A 22,725-nucleotide genomic window follows, 5' to 3' on the forward strand; every position below is an offset into this window, starting at 1 on the left:
TCCCCTATTAAGACTTTATTTTATAATATTTGATTTATTTCATAAAATTACGACTTTATTCTCATTTACATTTTTTTCCTAAGTTAAATTTATTTCATAATATTAGACTTTTTTTATATTATACTTTATCTCGAAGTTAGACTTTATTTGTAATATAACGACTTTATTCTTATAATTTTATGACTTTCTTCTCATATTATGACTTTATTCCCATATTATGACTTTATTCCCAGAATGTTACAACTTTATTTGCAAAATAAAAATAAAAAATCTCTAGTCTGGCTGTTTTCTTTTTTGTTCTTATGAAAATATTTTGCTATAAAACAAATATACAGATCTTGAACAAGGAAAAATAAGAAGAAAAAGAAGGTTTTAAAAAAAAAAAAACTACAAAAAAACATAAAGATTCTTTAAAAAAGGCTCAGAAATTCCGGGGAAATATTGTTTTTTAAAACAAAGTATTTTATCTTTTAATTCGTGTAGTAAAATTGAGTGGGGAAAATTTTTGGAATATTTATAAATTTTGTATCTGAAAAAGATGCAAACAGAAGAAGGATGTGATAAAAATAAATGTGCCACTGGGGTAGTGGCCCAAAATTCCCCCCTGTAATTTTTTAAAAAATCATCATTGCACGAAATGGCTACTCCGGGGCTCAGTTGCATGTGGGGAAAGGGGTTTTTTTTCCCGGGGAATTGAACCCCCAACATCAACCCGCAAAACAGCCAGATCGCCCATTCTTTCAGCCAAAAAAAAAACCCCAACCCCGGAACCCCTTTCTGACCAATCAAAATTTAAATCAGAGCAATCACAGCTTCTTAAAGTGAAAGAATCAAACAAAAACGCATATGCGGTTTGGGGTTTGGGGCATGCGACGGGACGTGAAAACCACTATATGTACTTGGCCCTTAAATAAAAACCCCGAGAGAAGCTTTGATCCCCGCTGGCCCCAACCCGGGGCACCAGAGAACAAAGTAAACCGGGCTGGGGGGGTTCTGGAGGCTGGGTTAGGGGCGGGGAGGAGCGGATGTTTCGGGTCGCGGTGTTTCGGAGGCTGCTGGCCGCTCGGCGCCTTCAGACAAAGCTCAGCGAACAGGCTAACAGCTAGCAGGCTAGCAGCACGGAGCGGGAGGAGAAGCAGATATGGGAGAATTGGCCCAATAACTCCGGTACCAAACACCTCCTAAACCCACATAGGGTCGATGTGTCCCCACCACACACACCCTGCCACTCCGCCCCCTCCCACCGAGCGGGCCCTGGCTCCCCGGTAAGGAGCTCCGCTCGGTCTGCTAGGAGCGAGCTGCTAGCCGAGGCTTGCCCGCCATCTTTTCTGGCTCGGTAGGAGGAGGTTTCGGTCCAAAGGACGATCGGAACAGCGTCCCAGCTGCGGCCGCTGCGGCTCTAACGGCTGCGGGCTGCAGGGCAGCGGCGGGGCGGAGGAGCGCAGCGGATCCGCCGTTAGGAGGACTATCTGCGGGGCGAACGGCCGCTAGCTGCTAGCTCGGTCATTAGCCGCATAACGGCAGAGGCGAGCGGGCAGCTGGGCTCCCCGGGAACAGGCTGCAGCAGAACCCGGCTGCCCGGCCCAGCCTGCGGGGCTCCTGGAGGTGCGGTTCGGGCTCAGCCAGGTTCCCCGGTATCAGAGGAGCTGGTGGGGTTTGGTTAATTGGCTTTGAGTGGTTCTAATCCAGCTGCAGGTTCGGACTGGGTCCATTTCTGGATGCTAATGTTTACAGCTGGAGGGAATAAAGTGATGATGAGTCCAGGCAGAGGCCTCCAGAAATGCTTCACTATATTGATGAAGCTCAGACTCCAGTAAACACCTCAGATCCTGGATTATGGGGGGATTTTAATGTCGCTGGCTGTGCAGAATGGGAGGAAATGATAAAGTACCATTAATACTGGACAGTGGGGGGGTCAGGGCATTGCACAGGGTGCAAGGGCTTCCAGGCCTTTGAAAATCATTGACTGTGCATTTGTTAAGGTCTGTGCAGGAAGCAGGAGGTTCTGATGGCCTAATGAGCAGAACTGCTCCTGAAAAAGCCCAATAGCTTAATCTTGGGTCCAAATTGGAACTAATAGGATTTCCTGCGGTTCCGTCCAGCCTGAGGGCAGCGCATCGGTCCCTTGGAGTTTAATAGAACCACATCGATGTCATGCTCTGTTTCAGGTTGTAAAGTCTGAATAACGAAGATTAACCAAAACTTCATTTAATTTAGTTCAGCTTTCATTTCAAAATCTTAAAGTTCAGCAGTGATCAAATGTAAACAGTGTGGGAGGAAAAACATGGAATAAAAGGCATTGATCTGGAAGCTCAGAGCATTAATATATATAGAGCAGATGTGCAGAGTTTTGGTTTGGTGTTATCAGTGTGAAACAGGCTTTCAGCGGGTCATTAAATTATAATTTCAAATTAAGGCCTTAATTGGCATTACAATTCATTAAATGTGATAATTGTTGTATTCAAAATGCTTTATTTAAAAAATATATATGATTAATAAAACACTTTCAGATATATTATATCGCAATATTTGCGTAGATCTGCTTCCGGTTGATCGTAAAAATGTTCGGAAAAGAAGCTCGAGGCGGAGAAAAGGCTAGAGAATCGGAAAATTTCAATTTTGGGCTGGAAAACGAGGAATATGTGACATGGCTGCAGCCTGTCCATGGTAAAGATGACGAAGGATTTTACTGCATTATAACAAATATATATAGATATATATAGGTATATATGAGAGTCATGGGTTGTTGTTGATGGCATTCAAATTATTTCTAAGAGCATTTAAAAGCAGTCAATTAGAGTTACTCCTTCGTGTATAAACCCTCTGACATGATTTATAGTTTTCTCATCAGTGTGATGGCGGTGGGGAAGAAGCTGCTGCAGAACCTGCTGGTCCTGCATTGAATGCTGGGAAGCCTCTTCCCAGAGGGCAGCAGGGAGAACAGTCCATGGTGGGGGGGTGAGGGGTCATTGATGATGTCACGGGACACGCAGCGCTGGGATGAAATGTCTTTATGTTTGGCCGTCTAAAATGAGCCTGAACTGATCTGGATTCTGCTGATTGTAGTGTTTTTCTAGTTTTCCTGGTTTTCTAACTCGCTGTGAAGGCATCGCATGTTTGTTGGTTTAAGGAGCTTGGTGTTTGTTTCCAGCTCAGGTTTCCTTTGGACGACTAAACTGATCTAAAACATTAGAAATATTCAGCGTTTAGTTCTGATAAACGACCAAAAGGAGTCGCTCGTCTTTATTCCAGAGGTTCTCATGAACCCAGATGTTTCAGCTTTAAAGAGTCATGATGGACTTTTCTAATGATGGCGCCACCTGTGGCCAAATGCAGAACTGCAGCTCCCTTCTGCTCGTAGCTTTCAGTCAGACCAAGGTCATTTTTTCCTTTATTCACCTTTCCTGGAGTTTCCATTGGTGGTGAGGTGAGCTGGTTGCTGGTCGGACCCGTTCAACATGGACGCACGCGCTGGACTTCACAGACGCAGAACAGAACTTTGACCTGAAGTGGATTCAGGAAAACGGACTGATGGATGGTCGGCCTGAATGATCGAGGCGTCGGTCTGATCATCTATAACCATGTTTTAGTCATAAAGGGTCAAATTAAAAGGATATTTTCAAGATTGTTCAGTTAAAACTTAAAGAATACGTCTCAGCTGGAAGTCGGTTTTGATCGGGTCGGAGCGGTTCTGGTAACCGCCGACCCGAGCATGGCATTCAATCTGAGGGCTGCAGAACCTCTGCCTCCATCCTAGAACCTGCTGCAGCGTCGCTCCTGTTACACCGTTGAAGATCAGAACCGGCAGTTTGGATCCAGAAACTGGTTCCTGGAATCGCCCAACTGGTGCACCTCCAGTAAAAGAACCTCAGAACCAGTTTCTGTGACTGTAGAAGTTCTGGGGATTAAATCTAGATGGGATGTTTTCCATTCAGCTTTGAGTCCAAACCCGGTTCTGTTGAGCTCTAAGGAGACCAGTCTGTCTGCTTTGCTTTCCCAGTTTAGCTCCCAGTAAACCGGGCCTGGGCTCAGCAGATCCGATCCGAGCCTGAAGAACCCGATAGAGAGGAACGTCTTCATTACCAGCCGATCCAACATTTGGTTCTAGAAAGTTCCTCCCAGATGTTGTTCCTGCTGCTTCTGACCCGACACAGCTCCTTCTTCTGTCCACCAGAGGTTCCATCTGAGGTTTTGGATCTGGACCAGAACCTCATCAAGCATGTCCTTTCAGGAGTTTCCTGTTGGTTCTGCTGAAGTGTTGGCTCGGTTGGAGAGTCCCTGGTCTTGTTCCGGCTTGTTCTGGAACATCGTGAGCTTCAGACCCGGGTTCTGCTGATATAGCAGCACTGCTGTACGCCTCCCAGTTCTCCCACTGCAGTCCAGAAAGGTTACTTCAGGAAAGGGGGGGGTTCTGGTGGAGCTGCTGGGTCCGGTTAGCATCTACTTGGCTGCTCTGCGCCACATTGGTTCCGTGGTGCGTTCCCTGACCGTTGGGCTTCCTGGGTCGGTGTGGGAACTGAAGGCTCAGGGGCTGAGTTACTGAAACTTCAAAATAAAAGCTTCCATCAGTTTTCTGCAGTTAGAGAATCACTCCTCCTTCTCCTGCAGACCTCCAGAGGTGCTACCGGGGCAGGAGCTCCATCAGACGGGTCCAAGGTCATGAGTCACCAAGCGCCGCCACAGGATTATCTTTTAGCTCCGCATCTGTGACATCTGTGACATCTGTGAGCGTCATAATTAAAAGGATAAACATTTTTGCCCCACCCCCGCGCTGTTTAAAACAGTAAAGTTTTATTTTTCTAGACCGGCTGATATTAATCAACAGGTCTAGAAAAATCATCCAATGAGGAAATAAGAACTTGAGTCAGAACGATCAGTGAACAGCTCCAGGCTGTGATTGGTCGGCTCAGTGCTCATAGAAGTGACATCATAAAGTCCTCTGCAGGTCTCCTGCTAAACATGACGTCTCAGTCCACTGTTAGGAGAGATGATGTCAGCGGGGGCGGGGCTAACGGTCTGTCTGTTGCAGGTCCTGCGATGGGAGTTGGTCTCTACGGGGGATCGTCTGAGCCGAAGCGTCTCCACCTGCAGCGCCTGAACTGAAAACACCTGAACCCCCGCCCCCCTCCCCCCTCATTTGGGCTGCCACGTTTTCTCACCGCGTCAGACGCTGCATTCCCACGGTGCATTGCTGTGCCTCCATCGTCCACCATGTCGGACGCCCCTGAGGCTGCGCCCGCCAGCCCCCCTCCCATCACCAACCCGCCCCCCCCAGAGGTGTCCAACCCCAACAAACCTGGCAGGTAAGGCTCAGCTGGATGAAAGGCGCTGTGCGTGGCGGCGGCACTGTGCGTGGCGGCGGCGCTGTGCGTGACGGCAGCGCTGTGCGTGACGGCGGCGCTGTGCGTGACGGCGGCGCTGTGTGTGACCCGTGTGTGTTTGTGTCACAGGAAGACCAACCAGCTCCAGTACATGCAGAACGTGGTGGTGAAGACGCTGTGGAAGCATCAGTTCGCCTGGCCCTTCTACCAGCCGGTGGACGCCATTAAGCTCTGTCTGTGGGTAGGTGGACGCTCGCTACCGTTAGCCTGGCTAGCATAGAGCCAGGCCTTCAACTCACACCTCTGTCTGCAGGACTACCATAAGGTCATCAAGAACCCCATGGACATGGGGACCATCAAGAAACGCCTGGAGAACAACTATTACTGGAGCGCCAGTGAGGCCATGCAGGACTTTAACACCATGTTTACCAACTGTTACATCTACAACAAGGTATGCCGTCCGACACGCACCTGACTTTAGCTCAACGTTATCCTGATGTTACCCCGATGTTAGCATGACGTTACCCCGATGTTAGCGTGGCTTTACACAGATGTTACCCCAATGTTAGCGTGACGTAAGCCCGATGTTAGAGTGACGTTACCCCGATGTTAGCGTGGCTTTACCCAGATGTTACCCCAATGTTAGCGTGACGTAAGCCCGATGTTAGAGTGACGTTACCCCGATGTTAGTGTGGCATTACCCAGATGTTACCCCGACGTTAGCGTGACGTTAGCCTGACTTTAGCCCGACGTTAGCCTGATGTTAGCCTGACTTCAGCCCAACGTTAGCCTGACTTTAGCCTGATGTTAGCATGACGCTAACCCGACGTTAGCCTGACTTCAGCCCGACGTTAGCCTGACTTCAGCCCGACGTTAGCCTGACTTCAGCCCGACGTTAGCCTGACTTTAGCCCGATGTTAGCCTGAACTTAGCATGACGCTAACCCGACGTTAGCGTGACTTTAGCCCGACACTAACCCAACGTTAGCGTGACGTTAGCCCAATGTTAGCCTCAAGCCAGTGATGTTACAGCCAGTGTGTTACTGCAGCCTACAGACGACATCGTGCTCATGGCCCAGGCCCTGGAGAAGATCTTCCTACAGAAGGTGGCCCAAATGCCGCAGGAGGAGGTTGCTCTGCTGCCGCCGGCGCCCAAAGGGAAGAACAAGAGCAAACAGCCGGCCGCCACCACAGGTGAGATGGCGCTGGCGAGGGGACATCCGCCATCACAAGCTGCACCTCCTCAGGTTCTAACCTCTCTGTGTGTCTGTCCTCCTCAGTGAGTCAGCAGGCGGAGTCCTCGGCCTCCCCTCCTGCCTCCTACCCCTCCCCATCGCAGACGCCCATCATCTCCACCACTCCCACGCCTGTGCCTGCCACGCCCCCTGTGCCGGCCCCGCAACCCCCGGCAACCATGATGCCGTCTGCGCAGCCTGTCGTCAAGGTAACAGCATCCCCTGCAGGCAGCGATCAGGCCGGTTTCTCAGTGGGTGTGTCTCATCTCTCTGTGTTTGTTTGTCCAGCAGAAGAAAGGCGTGAAGAGGAAAGCTGACACCACCACTCCCACCACGTCGGCCATCTCTGCAGGACGCGCAGACTCGCCGTCCCCTCAGGACCCCAAACCGGCCAAACTGGCCTCATCGCGGCGGGAGGCCGCCGCCCGCCCTGCCAAGACCCGCCGTGAGACGGTAGAGGAGGTGGCAGGAGGCGACCCTGCTGTGGGAGGGGTGGGGGCGGGAGCCAGGAAGGGCGGGAAGCTGGGCGAGCAGATGAAGCACTGCGACGCCATCCTGAAGGAGATGCTGTCCAAGAAGCACGCCGCCTACGCCTGGCCCTTCTACAAGCCTGTGGACGCCGAGGCGCTGGAGCTGCACGACTACCATGACATCATCAAACACCCCATGGACCTCAGCACGGTCCGGGTAAGCCCCTCCCCTCAGGGTTCTGTTCAGGTCTGGTTCTGCTGTCAGAGCACATTTCCAGGATGAATACTGGAACCTGTCTGGTTTCTATGGCGACCTGAACGGCCAGAACAGGGAAAGGAACTGGAACCTAATGGGTTAAACTGGAACCTTAATGGGTTTAACTGGAACCTTAATGGGTTAAACTGGAACCTAATGGGTTAAACTGGAACCTAATGGGTTAAACCGCTGTAGCTCCCAGATCTGCTCTGGTCCTGCTTCCTGTCTGTGACATCACGCTACGTGATTGGCTGAACGTTGCCACATGATGTAAAACACTGGGGTTTCCCAGACAACCATAATAACATCACGCAGCGTCCGTGTGGCGAGTCAGGAGCATCTGTAGCGTTAGCGTGTCTAATGACAGATGAAGGTTTACCTGATCGATAACAAAAGTGAAAAAATCAGTTTCTGGTGAACAAAGTAACTGTTAGACCGTGATATAAAGGGGGAGAGCTGGGTAGCGCTGTAGCTAGCAGTAGCTAACAGGTTAGCCTCTTTTAGCTCACTCAGTTAGCCTGATTAAGCTACACTGCTTTTAACTTTGTGTCAACAACAACTGTTCTTTTGCTACAAGTAGAAAAAAGTCTTAAATCTCAATGAGTCATTTTTAAAATGTTCCATTTGTCCTCCTCTGACCTCAGATCTGAATAAAAAGAATAAAATAAGCGGAAACTTTTTTTTCTCACTTTGTTAAATAGCAGAGTTCAGTCAGTGTTCCAGACGGATGATTTATATTGAAATGTCAAATAATAGCAAATAAAGGGAATAATATGTTGAGCCTCCAGAAGAGATTTGATCCTTCAGAAACCGATGCGATGCAGTTTGTCTGAGGGGAGTTACCGTATGATTCTCGTTCTGTTCTAAAGTACAGATTTCTGCTTTAGGTTCTCCTCTGAGGTTCTGGTAGAACCGCTTCGTTTAGGTGAAGAAAGAGAAAAACATCTTAACCAGAGCATAGATCCACAGATCATAGAATATGGCTGACAGCCATCAGGTTCTACCGCGCTCTGAGGCGCTAACGTTTCACCGCCTGTGTTAGGATTCTGTTTGGCGGCCTCCATTGGGGGCGGAGCCTGTAGCTCCAGCGCTGACGATGCGTTTGTGTGTCTGCAGAAAAAAATGGACAAAGGAGAGTACAGCGACCCGCAGAGCTTCGCCACCGATGTCAGGTTAATGTTCTCCAACTGTTACAAGTACAACCCCCCAGACCACGAGGTGGTGGCCATGGCCCGCAAACTGCAGGTACGTCTCGTCACGGCGCCCCCTCTGGCCCACCGCCGCCTCCACTCACCTGTGTGTGTGTGTGTGTGTGTTCAGGACGTGTTCGAGATGCGTTTCGCTAAGATCCCCGATGAGGGCCTGGAGGTCTCCGTCCCTTCCACCACCCCGGTGGTCAGTAAAAGCACCGCCTCCTCCGACAGCAGCAACAACTCCTCCTCCGACGAATCCTCCGACTCCGAGGAGGAGCGTGCCACGCGACTGGCCGAGCTACAGGAGCAGGTTGGTGCTGCCGACCAATCACAGGTCAAGAACATTCTGGTTTTCTCCTCCTTTTGTCAGAATCATGTTGATGTGTAGCCGTACATTGATCAGTAGCTGAGCAGTTCAAGGCCTGGCTGGTTGTGATCAGATGCCGCAGGTTGTGATTATCAGTCTATTCCTTCAGCTGAAGGCTGTGCACGAGCAGCTGGCCGTCCTGTCGCAGGCGCCCGTCAGCAAGCCAAAGAAGAAGAAAGAGAAGAAAGACAAAGAAAAGAAGAAGGACAAGGACAAAGGCAACAAAGCCAAGATAGAAGAAGAGAAGAAGCCTAAGGCCGCTGCCCAGCAACCCAAACCAGCCAATCAGAAGAAAGCACCAGCCAGGAAAGCCAACAGCACCGTCACAGCCACCAGGTACGGCTTCTCCCACCGTTTTCCTGCCGGCCGCCGCGGAAGAACTGTGGACCAATCAGAGCTGCTCTCTGTTTCCAGGCAACCGAAGAAAGCCAACAAGACATCGGGAGGCGGATCGGCCAATGGAGACGACGGCGAGGAGTCGTCTCTGCCCATGTCGTACGATGAGAAGCGGCAGCTGAGCCTGGACATCAACCGTCTGCCGGGGGAGAAGTTGGGCCGGGTCGTCCACATCATCCAGTCCAGAGAACCGTCGCTGAGAGACTCCAACCCCGACGAGATCGAGATCGACTTCGAGACGCTCAAACCCTCCACGCTGCGGGAGCTGGAGCGCTACGTCAAATCCTGTCTGCAGAAGAAGCAGAGGAAGTTACTGCGTGAGTACTCCCAGATGATTGGCTGGACCTCACTGTTGGCAGATTGGAGCTGTTTTCGTTAAAGTTAAATCAGACGGCAGAGAAATAAACCCAGCTGAACTCAAGAAGTGTCCTGCATCAAATTCACCAATCGTAGCTTTCTAAGATGGAATGATCCGTAACATAAATGGCCCGATAAAAGAGTTTTACTGGAGAAAAAAGGGGTCCCCATGTCCTCCAGCAGTCTAAGCCTATAGCAGCAGAACTATAGAGATAGATCAGGATAACCTGAGCCACTCTAACTAGAAGCTTTATCAAAAAGGAAAGTTTTAAGCCTAGCCTTAAAAGTAGACAGGGTGTAGGTTTGGGCTGAAACCTTTAATCAGATTTTTTAAATAATCGTCAACTAATTCATTAATGGATTAATCTTTAACCGGAGTATAGAGACTATAAAACGTGCCTTTAACTGACAGAGCGACCCACTTACAGCAGGAAATATATAAAACATTTTAAAATATATATTAACATTTTACATTTAAGATAAAAGTCAATCTGCTCTATAATCCAGAACTCCTGCAGTAGATTCACCTGGATTAATTTCATAAATCTTCTTTAAGGAACCTTTGGTTATCCGATTATTAATCAAAACAATAATTGACAGATTAATCGATTAGCAAGATAATCGTTAGCTGCAGATCTACTGTAGATCTACAGGAAGTCCCGCCGAATCCGACCGTCACCCAGAAGCAGCTCCCGATGAACCAAAGAGGATCTTAGTTTCAGAACCTTTGGGTCTTTTCCAAAAACTCATCTTCACAAGGAGATTTAAAACTTTTTCATAGACAACAATTTAACAGCAAGGTTCACCTGTGCTTTTATTGTGAAAAGCTGACAGGAAATGAAGTGGGGTTGCCAGGGGTAACTAGGTCCAAAGCACAGGGTCTGGAAGGCTTTTTATTAACTAAATATTAAACAATCATTTTTTTTATGTTTGTGTTGTTTTTTTTTTTTTTTTTTTTACGGCACTAGTGGCTGGACAGCAGGCTGACAGGACACTGGGTATAAGAGAGGGTGACAGACATGCGCCATGGGTTGTGCGTGCTAACCACTGCGCCGCCAAAGCACGCCACAAATAATAAACAATCATTCCACTGAATAAGGTCACCGTTCTATTCAGGAATGACTGATGTGATGCAACAGCTTTATATCAGGAAACTAGCGCGGCGCTAACGTCTGCTGGGATGATGATGTCATCGGTCGTAATTTAAGATGATTCTATCTGAAAAACACATGAAGAAGTGAAGCAGCTCTGAAAATGGTTAGCTGCCGTCTGGTTGACCTGAATCTCTGAAACAGCAGCAGCACATGTGATGTTTTTAAATTCAGCTGAAGCTCCTCCTACTTGATGATGCGGTCCAGGTAGGGCTGAAAAATCACCATAAATCTCGGCTATTATCACCGTATGTTTAAACTACCTTCAAAATCAATAGTCTGCATAAAGTAAATTCATTCAAACTTTCGGTTTATAAACCATTTTATTTTAACCAGTTTAAAGCTTTTCTGACACATGAAGGCTCTGGGTGTCAGAATTAAACCTTTAAGAAGATCCTAGCAACCAAACAGGAAACTAAACAAAAACACAATATTCAATAAAATCCAAAATAAAAAAGCCTCCTTGGTGTACAAAAAAAATACAGAATGAAAAAAGAAATTGTCCTAAATTAGAAAAACAAAGGTGGAAATGGTGTCTATAAATTAGATCATTATCAGAGCTTCTATCAGCATTGATCTTTACCTGCTGGGGATTACGGTGGGTGGAGGAGGACGGTGGGCGGAGGAGGACGGTGGGCGGAGGAGGACGGTGGGCGGAGGAGGACGGTGGGCGGAGGAGGACGGTGGGACGGTGGGCGGAGGAGGACGGTGGGCGGAGGAGGACGGTGGGCGGAGGAGGTCGAGGAGATGGTGGGCGGAGGAGGACGAGGGGGCGGAGGAGGACGGTGGGCGGAGGAGGTCGGTGGGCGGAGGAGGACGGTGGGCGGAGGAGGACGGTGGGCGGAGGAGGACGGTGGGACGGTGGGCGGAGGAGGACGGTGGGCGGAGGAGGACGGTGGGCGGAGGAGGTCGAGGAGATGGTGGGCGGAGGAGGACGAGGGGGCGGAGGAGGACGGTGGGCGGAGGAGGTCGAGGAGATGGTGGGCGGAGGAGGACGAGGGGGCGGAGGAGGACGGTGGGACGGTGGGCGGAGGAGGACGAGGGGGCGGAGGAGGACGAGGGGGCGGAGGAGGACGAGGGGGCGGAGGAGGACGAGGGGGGCGGAGGAGGACGAGGGGACGGTGGGCGGAGGAGGACGAGGGGACGGTGGGCGGAGGAGGACGAGGGGACGGAGGAGGACGAGGGGGCGGAGGAGGACGAGGGGACGGTGGGCGGAGGAGGACGAGGGGACGGTGGGCGGAGGAGGACGAGGGGACGGTGGGCGGAGGAGGACGGTGGGCGGAGGAGGACGAGGGGACGGTGAGCGGAGGAGGACGAGGGGACGGTGGGCGGAGGAGGACGGTGGGCGGAGGAGGACGAGGGGACGGTGGGCGGAGGAGGACGAGGGGACGGTGAGCGGAGGAGGACGAGGGGACGGTGGGCGGAGGAGGACGGTGGGCGGAGGAGGACGAGGGGACGGTGGGCAGAGGAGGACGAGGGGACGGTGGGCGGAGGAGGACGGAGGGACGGTTTCTTCCTCATGAATATTTCAGAATTATTTTCCACTCAAACTCGAACCATGATGACCTCACCAGATCACATGATCGTGACGTCGTCATTAATCGTTTTCTCTCTCTTTCAGAAAAAGCAGCTGGAGGCGGAGCCTCAGGAGGCGGGGCCAGTCGTTTGAGTGGCAGCTCCTCCTCTTCCTCTGATGATAGCTCCTCGACAGGAACCTCCTCTTCCTCCGACACAGACTGATAACAAAGCTGCGGTTCAGGCTGTGATGGAGGCGACAGACAGGACTGCTCTGACCCCCCCCCCAACCCCCCACCCCACACACACACCAATCCCCCCCTCCCCCCCTCGACATGGAGACTGTATGTAAATAGGCTGACATGTTTTTTTAGCTAGTGTTTCTGTTTCATCATGAAGAAAAACAGACATTCTGAGGAAGAGGAGGAGTTAGAAACCAGACTCCCTCCTCTTCCTCATGTCCGGCCGGCAGTGACCCCTGACCTTTGAGCTCCTAACACATTCCAGAACCATCCCCAGAGCTTCATGAGAGGACGCCAGCCAAATGGGCGGGGCTGATGATCCCAGCTGTGGCATGATGGGGAAAAGGAGGAGCTCGGTGTCAAGATGCTGCAGAGGGGCGATCTGATTGGCTGTGTGATGTCACAGCCAAGGTCCGAACCACGCATCAGAAATCCGGAGGGATCGCCTCTCTGCAACACGTTCCTCTGAGGCTCTGCAGAACAGAACCAGGATCCAGTTTGTCTCCTGCCCTCTGCCGGGCCTTCAACCAGAACCCACCCCTTTCTGTCAGTCTCGGGTCACTGTTGCCATGGTAACCCAGGCGGCAGCGAGACGAACCGTTTTCCTAACACTACATTTCCTTTTTGCTCCTGTTTAAGTTTTGGGGTCGTGTGCTGAACTCGTTTGTGTCTTATAAAGTTCTGGATATAACGATGTATTTGTACCGCTGTCCTGTCTGAACTCTGACCCAGAGACAACCCACCCACACCTGATGGTACCGACCGGTGCGGCCCAGTCCCTCCGTCTGATGGTACCGACCGGTCCGGCCCAGTCCCTCCGTCTGATGATACCGACCGGTCCGGCCCGGTCCCTCCGTTCAGAGACTACAGCTAAAAGACTGTTGGTGTCGTGACCCGTTTGGTTTCCTCACATTTGGGCTCCAGCCTGATGAGGTTTTCAGAACCAGAAGAAAGCAGAGGCGGTGGTCTGGTACCAGCATGACCCGATGCTGGTTCTGGTGGCAGCAGCAGATCTGACCAAACGGACCCTGCAAGCGTCTGATCTGTGGACCTGATCATCAGAATAATAAACGGCGCCACCCGCTGGACCCAAACGGAATGGATCAGGAATATCTGAGCAGCCAATGAGGAGAGAGGTGGGCGGAGCCCCGAGCAGCCAATGAGGAGAGAGGTGGGCGGAGCCCCGAGCAGCCAATGAGGAGAGAGCTGGGCGGAGCCCCGGGCAGCCAATGAGGAGAGAGCTGGGCGGAGCCCCGAGCAGCCAATGAGGAGAGAACAGGGCGGAGCCCCGGGCAGCCAATGAGGAGAGAGCTGGGCGGAGCCCCGGGCAGCCAATGAGGAGAGAGCTGGGCGGAGCCCTGGGTTTTGCCTTTCAGGCTGCAGCCTGTCCTGTCTCCATTAGTGGCAGTTTCTGATTGGCTGAGCCAGAACTCTGTTCCTCCCCCCTGTGGCGCCCCCTGGAGGTCATCTGTGTGCAGTCAGTTCAGTTCAACTCTTCGGTTTAAAGTATTTTTATCTTTCATTTTTACTTTTTTTAAATATTGAACCAAAGTTCACAGCCTTCCTGGGCCTGTGGGGTTGTCATGGAGACGGCCCCCAGACGGCTCAGCAGTGGTCTCCCCCAGGTGTGACAGACGGCTCGTTGCCACAGTAACCCTCCCCTTTGGTTTTAGTTGATGGTGGAGCTTTGATGCTGATAGTTAATTTTTGTATTTTATAAGAAAAGGAAGAAGTGATTTTCTGTATCTGCATGCACTCCGGCCGTTCGTTCTTCTCCATGTTTGAGCTGTATAGTAGCTGTACGTAGCTGTGGTAGGCGGAGCTCCAGCGCCGGCGACCAACCCGCCACCATCAGGTGGATTATTTGATGGATTGACTCAAACAGGATCCTTATTTTCTGACTTTGTTTGTTTTCATAAATAAACACATAAACTGACCCACAGACTCGGCTCTGATTGGCTCACTGCCTGTCACAGGCCCCGCCCCCTACACACCTTGACCAAGGAGCCCCTTCTGAGGCCTGCTTGGAAACTTTGATTCAGCTGAAGTTCTACATCCAGCAGGTCTGAGAGGAACCCGGACTTTGGGTTCCTCTCAGAACTCTGGGTAGAACCAAAGCCGGGCGTCCGCTGTGCGATATTTTCAACCAGCTACAGTTCAAACTGTACAATGAAACCGCAGCAGGGTTTAATACTTCATAGCTCTCAATGTTCTCACTCTGTACGTCCAGAAACCACACGTCAGACTCGGCGCCGAGAGATGGCGCTGTTTGGACGAAGAAGGAGAACTCCCTGGTTTGCTGATGCGCAGTGCTGGATGTTCTGGTAAATCGGCTTGTAGCTCTGCTTCAACAGCGAGATTTAAAGCCTGGTCATCGTCCCGCAGCAGCGTGTCGCAGATATGTTTGATTTCTGCGCAATATTGAAGCGTGGTCTGCGCTATGTCATTCAACGCCAGAGGAACTAGCTGTGGGCCTACATACGGCCGAGGCGGTGAAGAAATGGGGGCAAGTCTGTGGGACAACGGAGGGACATGAGGGCCAAAAAGAGCGGGGGGTCCAGGTGGAAAAAGGGTCCCAGCGTTCTCACCTCGCTCTGCTAGCTGCTCCATCTTCACCAGTCGTTTTCCACAATGGCGGTCAGACAAACAAAACAAGTCAGTAAGGAACCAAACAGGAAATACGCATAGAGTAGAGCGGATGTAGATTTGACCAATCAGAGGCCTCCGGTCTGCAGAAGGGGCGGGGCTTATCTGCAAGATGCAGACCACATGCAGACTGGTTTCTGAGCACGGCCGACTGAATTCCAAAAGTTTGATTTTCTCCCGACCTTCTGATTCCTGGTGGGAGGGGGTCGTTAGAGGCTGATCGCCCCTCGTTACCCCCCCCCGTTCACTACACCACGCACCATCAGGATGAAATTCTCACACGTCTGGAGAATCGTCCTGAAAAGGGAAAAAAATCATACAGTGTACGCCCGGCTTTAGAACATGATGAAAAGTTGCATAGATCTATGACGCCTAGACTATCCCACTGTCCGCCCTAAATCCCTCCATCACTATATAGAGCGGGGACTCTATAGTGAACTCAGTTCACTGGCCGTTCAGATGATCACTGCTTTTTCCTCTGCACGGTGCCTCCGCCATCTTTGTTCTCACAAACACAACAAATCCCAGAATGCTTTCCAAGGAGAGCTGTTGCAAAGCATTCTGGGATATTCCAAAAAGTTAAACAATCCACTGGACTTTGTCTCCAAGTTCGATAGGGTTGATGAAATCCTGGAACTATTTCGCTAGAAATGCACGTTATTTCATTTTGAATTGAAGAAGCTTCCTCAAAACTTCTTCAAACTTGGAAAATAAGTCCAGAGGATTGATTTTTATGACTGAGAATCTTCACAAAGCATTCTGGGATATATCTGCTCATCTACTGACGGTGGATAATCCTGACCTTTCAAGGTGCATTGTGGGAAATTTTGATTAAAGTTTTTTCATCCACCAGATGTTCAGATGCTAGTATAAAGTGGCACAGACAATCTATATAGTGCCCTATGTAGGGGTTAGGTTTATATAGGGCACTCTATAGTGCCCTATGTAGGGGTTAGGGTTATGTAGGGCACTATAGAGGGGTTAGGGTTATGTAGGGCACTGTGTAGGGGTTAGGGTTATATAGGGCACTCTATAGTGCCCTATGTAGGGGTTAGGGTTATATAGAGCACTCTATAGTGCCCTATGTATGGGGTTAGGGTTATATAGAGCACTCTATAGTGCCCTATGTAGGGGTTAGGGTTATATAGAGCACTCTATAGTGCCCTATGTATGGGGCTAGGGTTATATAGAGCACTCTATAGTGCCCTATGTATGGGGCTAGGGTTATATAGAGCACTCTATAGTGCCCTATGTAGGGGTTAGGGTTATATAGAGCACTCTATAGTGCCCTATGTAGGGGCTAGGGTTATATAGAGCACTCTATAGTGCCCTATGTAGGGGTTAGGGTTATATAGAGCACTCTATAGTGCCCTATGTAGGGGTTAGGGTTATATAGAGCACTCTATAGTGCCCTATGTAGGGGCTAGGGTTATATAGAGCACTCTATAGTGCCCTATGTAGGGGTTAGGTTTATATAGGGCACTCTATAGTGCCCAATATAGGGGTTAGGGTTATATAGAGCACTCTATAGTGCCCTATGTAGGGGTTAGGGTTATATAGAGCACTCTATAGTGCCCTATGTAGGGGCTAGGGTTATATAGAGCACTCTATAGTGCCCTATGTAGGGGTTAGGGTTATATAGAGCACTCTATAGTGCCCTATGTAGGGGTTAGGGTTATATAGAGCACTCTATAGTGCCCTATGCGGGGGTTAGGGTTATATAGAGCACTCTATAGTGCCCTATGTATGGGGTTAGGGTTATATAGAGCACTCTATAGTGCCCTATGTATTGGGTTAGGGTTATATAGAGCACTCTATAGTGCCCTATGTATGGGGCTAGGGTTATATAGAGCACTCTATAGTGCCCTATGTATGGGGCTAGGGTTATATAGAGCACTCTATAGTGCCCTATGTAGGGGCCAGGGTTATATCGAGCACTCTATAGTGCCCTATGTAGGGGTTAGGGTTATATAGAGCACTCTATAGTGCCCTATGTAGGGGTTAGGGTTATATAGAGCACTCTATAGTGCCCTATGTATGGGGTTAGGGTTATATAGAGCACTCTATAGTGCCCTATGTAGGGGCCAGGGTTATATAGAGCACTCTATAGTGCCCTATGTAGGGCTTAGGGTTATATAGAGCACTCTATAGTGCCCTATGTAGGGGCTAGGGTTATATAGAGCACTCTATAGTGCCCTATGTAGGGGTTAGGGTTATATAGAGCACTCTATAGTGCCCTATGTAGGGGTTAGGGTTATATAGAGCACTCTATAGTGCCCTATGTAGGGGCCAGGGTTATATAGAGCACTCTATAGTGCCCTATGTATGGGGCCAGGGTTATATAGAGCACTCTATAGTGCCCTATGTATGGGGCTAGGGTTATATAGAGCACTCTATAGTGCCCTATGTAGGGGTTAGGGTTATACAGAGCACTCTATAGTGCCCTATGTAGGGGCTAGGGTTATATAGAGCACTCTATAGTGCCCTATGTAGGGGTTAGGGTTATATAGAGCACTCTATAGTGACATTCAGACACAGCTTAGAGTCAAATAGTTCAGCCTTTATTTCCTGATTCTGTCTCAGAAGGAAAACCCAAAGTTCAGAACATCAGAACCTTTGGATCAATAACAGACTTTAAACAGTAAAGAATATTTTTGAAATGTCGATCCGTAGGCATCCAGAACCGGGTTTGGGCTCCTCTGAGCCATGGTGGTTCTGCAGGCATAGAGGAGAGCAGCCTGTGGTTCTGATGAGGTCCAACAGAAGCCCAGCTATTTCTCATTTTCCTTTGACTCCATAGATTATGAGGTTCTGGTCCGGCCCACCATGCTCAGTGGACCAGCCTCTGGTACCAGGTTCTGCATCAGCAGCTCCATAAAGACTGGGTGGGTGGTGCCATCAGAACACCCAGTGGACCAGATCCAGCTGAAATCATTGCTGACTGGAACGTTCAGTCTGGTGGGTTCTGGTCCGGTCCTACTCTGGACCTCTGAGCACTGGCCTGGATCTGGACCAACCTGAAGCGGTTCCTGGGGCAGTTTTTCCTTCCACTGAACTTTCTGTGTTGGACAAATGTTCTGTGACATCTTTCACTCTGTGTCACATAGATCTATGGCGGTTCAGTCATCCTGTTTTAGATCTAGAGGGTTCTGGTCCAAACACACAGGAAAGAGAGGTCCAACAGAACCACTAAACCGGCTCATAGTCCAATAGAACCCCAGGACTTTGGACCGGAACCTTCCTAAACCAGAAAGTTCTGTTTAGATCCCGGATCCAGTGGATCTTCAGGTCAGAACCTTCAGGTGGGTTCTGCCCATCCGGAACCGCAGCAGTTCTACATGATGCTGCAGATCCGGGACTGTCCTTCGGAACCACGCAGGGCCCCGCGGTTCCGGACCAGAACCGCCTGGTTCCCATAGCTGCTGTACCAGGCGGACTGGCTGCGGGTCAGGTAGGTGGAGGGCGGTACCGCCCCCAGCTGCTGCTGCTGCCAGATCAGCAGGGAGGTGTCCCGGTACCGAAGCCGCCCGAACGGTTCCGACAGAGCCTTGGCTGCCAGAGCAGGTCGGGTAGGAGGCCCAGTAGAACCTGGATCCTCTGCAGCTGGGTCACAGTCCGACATGATCCGAACCAGAACCGAACCAGAGGGGCTGAACCTGGCCTGGGGGAGAGGCGTCCTGCTGCGGATGAACCTCCCGGCTCCCGTACAGGTCAACAGCGGAGCCTCGCGGCTTATCCTTTTGTAGTCCTTCACCGTGAAAACGTCACTGCTGACATCATTTACCGCCCCGCTGACGCAACTATGCGAGCGGAAACTGGACTCTGACGTTTTAATGACGTTTCTTCTGCCTTTCAACAAAGTTCAGCTCCGTTAGCTTTAAGCTACCGCAGCAGCGTCTGCGTCCCATGGCAACTGTCCGTCCGCATTATGTCCCGGGTAGCAACGGCGGCCCGGAACGAAGAGTCCGCCGGAAGAGACTTTTAGTAGAGTTTATTTTTATGAAGTGATCTCCAAAGAACATTTTACACTTTAGCAGGATCAATTCTATTCAGTTTATTTCTATAGCGCCAATTCAAATCAGGTCATCTCAGGTCACTTTATAGATCCAGATCAACCAGATCATCCAGTCAGATTGATTCAAAGTTTTCTAAGGAAAACCAGCTGATTGCATCGACTCATTGACTCTTCAGCAATCCCTCACACTAAGCATGCTTGTAGCGACAGTGGAGAGGAAAAACTCCCTTTGAACAGGAAGAAACCTCCAGCAGAACCAGGCTCAGTGTGAGCGGCCATCTGCTGAGGCCCACTGGGGTTCAAGGAGACAGAAGCAGACATAGAAAAAGAAGCATAGATACAAAAGGCAACTGTCAACCAGCTCCACAGGCGGCCCCGTCCAGGAAACACACAGCCAGGCAGACGAGCTCCTCTGGCTGTGATTGGTTGTTTTGTCTCGTCCCGAATTATTCTTTCCAGATTGAAATACAGGCAGTAGGCGGGACCAATTGAAGCAGTTTTTTTCACAGGTTACATATCACATGTACTGCTGTCTGGACATAGGGACAGTTTTAGCCAATATGCCAAAAAATGATTTTTAAAAACTTACAGACTTCAGCTTTAAACACAACACTGCATCCTACCCTGTCACCATGGCAACGAGGATGACCTGTTATTTAACAGCTGATTGGACGGTAGCAGAGGCCAATGATTCCTGGAGAATAATGAGCTGTTTTTGTTCATCATGGTGGAATCGTTACAAAGGAAACATCTGGGAGAAACGTTTCTAGATAAGGAACGATGCTAGACGTCCCTGTTGGTTCAGGGTGGAGAGTTTAGCGGGGATTTCAGGAATAATATAAGGATGGTTAAAGAAACTCCGGGCTGCCCAGGTCAGAGGAGTATAAATAAAGTTCCAGATTGAGTTGGGCTTTTTGATCCATTTTATTTTAAAGGTATTAATTAAAAAAAACTTAAAGTTTAAAATCAATCCACTGGACTTTGTTTTTCAAGTTTAAAGACGTTTTTCTTCCCATCCAGGAAGATTTTTCAATTTAAAATGTTGATTATTCAAATTGTCCTTTTCGGGCTGATTCTCCAGTTGTGGGACAATTTTTTCAGTCAGGTCTACTTCCAGCCTGATGGTGTGGTGTAGTGACCAGGGGGTAACGAGGGGCGATCAGCCTCTAACGACCCCCCCCCCCCCCCATCAGGAATCAGAAGGTCGGGAGAAAATCAAACATGTTTGAAATCCAGTCGGCCATCTTAAGGTGGTCGTGGGTAAATCTCTCAGTGGGCAAACAAGGATTCTTTTTCTTCTTCTCAAAAGGAAAACCCAGCAACATGGCGGGGGGGCAATGAGTGAAATGGAGTTCTTCCTGTCAAACTGACAGACCGTAGTAGCCACGTTAGCTCAGCCATGTCTTTGTCCAAATACGTCGTCTCCTTTTCTTTTTAGGGCTTTCAGCACTAAATTGCCCAAATATCCAAGGCAGCGCGTTTCACTCTAGTGAGCTTCATGTTCCTCTGCTACTGGTTTGGCTTCCAGATAGACGAGTCCCAGTAGCGCCATCTCACTGCGGAGCTGAGTCCCACCTGGTTTTTAGACGTACAGTGTGAGCAGGTAGATCGCATCAGAGCGTCGGGTCGCAGTGAGAGAACAAACATGGCTTTTAAACTTTTAAACCCTGCAGTTTCATCGTACAGTTTGAGTTGTAGCTGCGAGTAACGATTGAAAAAATCGCACTTTAACGACCACCTTTCAGAGGAAAGGCCTAGGATCAGGTATTACAGGCCAATAATGACCTCATCAACTCCCATTATTAAGGCCTGGAGCTGGTTTTCCAGTTTCAATAGGAATGTTTTCTAACCAAAAACAAGCTTTTTGAATTAAAAATCTTCCTGGATGGAAGAAAAATGTCTTCAGACTTGGAAACAAAGTCCAGTGGATTGATTTGAACTTTTTTTGGAATGACTGAGAATCTTAACCAGCATAAAGCTATTAAAGGAATCAGCCAAGTTTAAGCCTCCAGCTTTAAGACAGATTTACATAAATAATGTGTTTTGTTTTTGCATAAGAACTCAGATTTACAAACTGAATTATCCAGATAGAGACGGGAGGTTCAGGGAAGACGGGATAAACCTTGGAGAGCAGAACTCCACCTCTTAAGCACAGAAATCTTTAACCAGATATTAAATATCTGTTTGGATTTTTCCAGGATTGGTTTAAAGCTAATAACATTTCTGTTCATAATATCAGTGATATTGTTGCCCAGATATGTAAGAATTTATGTGAGAGTTTATGCACCCATAATAAATCCACCATAAAGGGGAGGAGCCAGAGGAAGCTGCATCATCAGCCAACCGCTTAATGGAAATAATTAGACCTGCAGTCTCTATGAAATAGATATACAGACAGTGGAACACATCTACTAGATCTAGGAGATGAACCAAAAGGTAATGCTGCTATAACCTTCTGCATACGGAGTCTGAACACATCTATAGAAAAAATCACCAAAACCTAAACTTTTAAGTTTAGTCAGCATGAATTTCATTAAACTATTAACCTGCATGAGTTCAGAATAATCCAGATTATTTAAAATTTAGATTATTAGAAATGTAGCCTTTTTTTCTTAGAACCAGACTGGCTTTCATCAATGATTGAATTATAATAGATTTAATTCTATTTCCTAATATTATCACTAAAATGCTGCAATCATGGCTTAACAATTGGTCGCCAGCTGCATAGAAGGAGACGGTTTAATGGTTATTTTTGACTGTTGCCTCTCCGGTCTAAAGAAGCATGCAGAGTTCTACTCCACCATTATCTATGTGATCAGCTCTGCTTTTATAGATCCCATCCAGTCTGAGCTGCAGCTCGCTAAGTTCTGCTTTTTCATTAGAGTCCAAAGAATCAAGTTTAGAAGAAAAATCTTTTTTTAAGCAATTGCTGCAAAATTTGCTGGGAAACATTTTCCAGGTTCCTGGGGGCCCCATAAAACTCTGTTTCTATGTATGGTTAATACAACTATTCCTCATTTCTGCACATTAATTATGTTTCTGATAAAAATCCTTTCTCTAAAATGCCATCAGAACGCTGATAATATTAAGTGTGTCTCAGCCCCCCCCCTCAGTGTCCACCATATTGGATCAGTCCATTTGCTGCACATGTTCAGAAAGGTCCAAACAGACAGCACCAAACCATTTGAAAACAAACCATGCAAAGAGCAGTGTTGCCAACTTAGCGCTTTAGTCGCTATATTTAGCCACTTTTCAGACCCCTCTAGCACTTTGATTTCTAAAAAGCTCCTAGCGCCAAATCTAGAGACTTTTTTCTGCTACTGGAGACTTTGGAGACAACATCTAAAAGCAGCGAACTCTGCTCTCCAGAGCGAGTAGATTGGTAACCCCGCCTCCTGCTCTCCTCTATCTTGTCTGCTGTCATGATTCATGCAGCTATTATTTCATCCAAATGAAAAATGGAGAACAGATAAGCAGATCATGGCTTGTCTACAGTGAAAAGAAGGACTGGGTTATTTACTTTGGCCTTTTTGGAAACACAGGAAGGAGCAATCAGCTAAGT

At 49.0% G+C, this 22,725-nt stretch overlaps 2 protein-coding genes across 6 annotated transcripts; one reads left to right on the top strand and one right to left on the bottom strand.

Annotated features, from left to right (window-relative positions):
- Window positions 1-933: 933 nt before the first annotated feature.
- On the top strand, window positions 934-14,444 carry LOC119776712 (bromodomain-containing protein 3-like). Of its 5 annotated transcripts, XR_005279810.1 has the most exons (13): window positions 934-972; window positions 5,030-5,303; window positions 5,451-5,562; window positions 5,635-5,772; window positions 6,370-6,514; window positions 6,601-6,764; window positions 6,844-7,242; window positions 8,398-8,526; window positions 8,602-8,808; window positions 8,951-9,177; window positions 9,256-9,554; window positions 12,367-13,638; window positions 13,674-14,444. XR_005279810.1 is itself a non-coding variant. In XM_038275286.1 (12 exons), exons 2-12 carry the CDS (start codon window positions 5,212-5,214, stop codon window positions 12,483-12,485), a joined length of 2,031 nt encoding a protein of 676 aa, XP_038131214.1. In that variant the 5' UTR covers window positions 934-972; window positions 5,030-5,211; the 3' UTR covers window positions 12,486-14,444. The 5 variants fall into 5 exon arrangements, 4 of the variants coding, with proteins under 4 accessions (XP_038131214.1, XP_038131216.1, XP_038131215.1 ...); XM_038275286.1 differs by having other exon boundaries at window positions 12,367-14,444; XM_038275288.1 differs by having other exon boundaries at window positions 8,602-8,784; window positions 12,367-14,444.
- Window positions 14,445-17,687: 3,243 nt separating this feature from the next.
- On the bottom strand, window positions 17,688-19,092 carry LOC119776721 (putative uncharacterized protein BRD3OS). The gene has a single exon (XM_038275302.1). It carries the CDS (start codon window positions 18,768-18,770, stop codon window positions 18,483-18,485), a length of 288 nt encoding a protein of 95 aa, XP_038131230.1. The 5' UTR covers window positions 18,771-19,092; the 3' UTR covers window positions 17,688-18,482.
- Window positions 19,093-22,725: the final 3,633 nt, after the last annotated feature.

Source organism: Cyprinodon tularosa, unplaced genomic scaffold, assembly GCF_016077235.1.
Source record: "Cyprinodon tularosa strain WSP-4 unplaced genomic scaffold, ASM1607723v1 ctg951, whole genome shotgun sequence".
Lineage (NCBI taxonomy): Eukaryota > Metazoa > Chordata > Actinopteri > Cyprinodontiformes > Cyprinodontidae > Cyprinodon > Cyprinodon tularosa.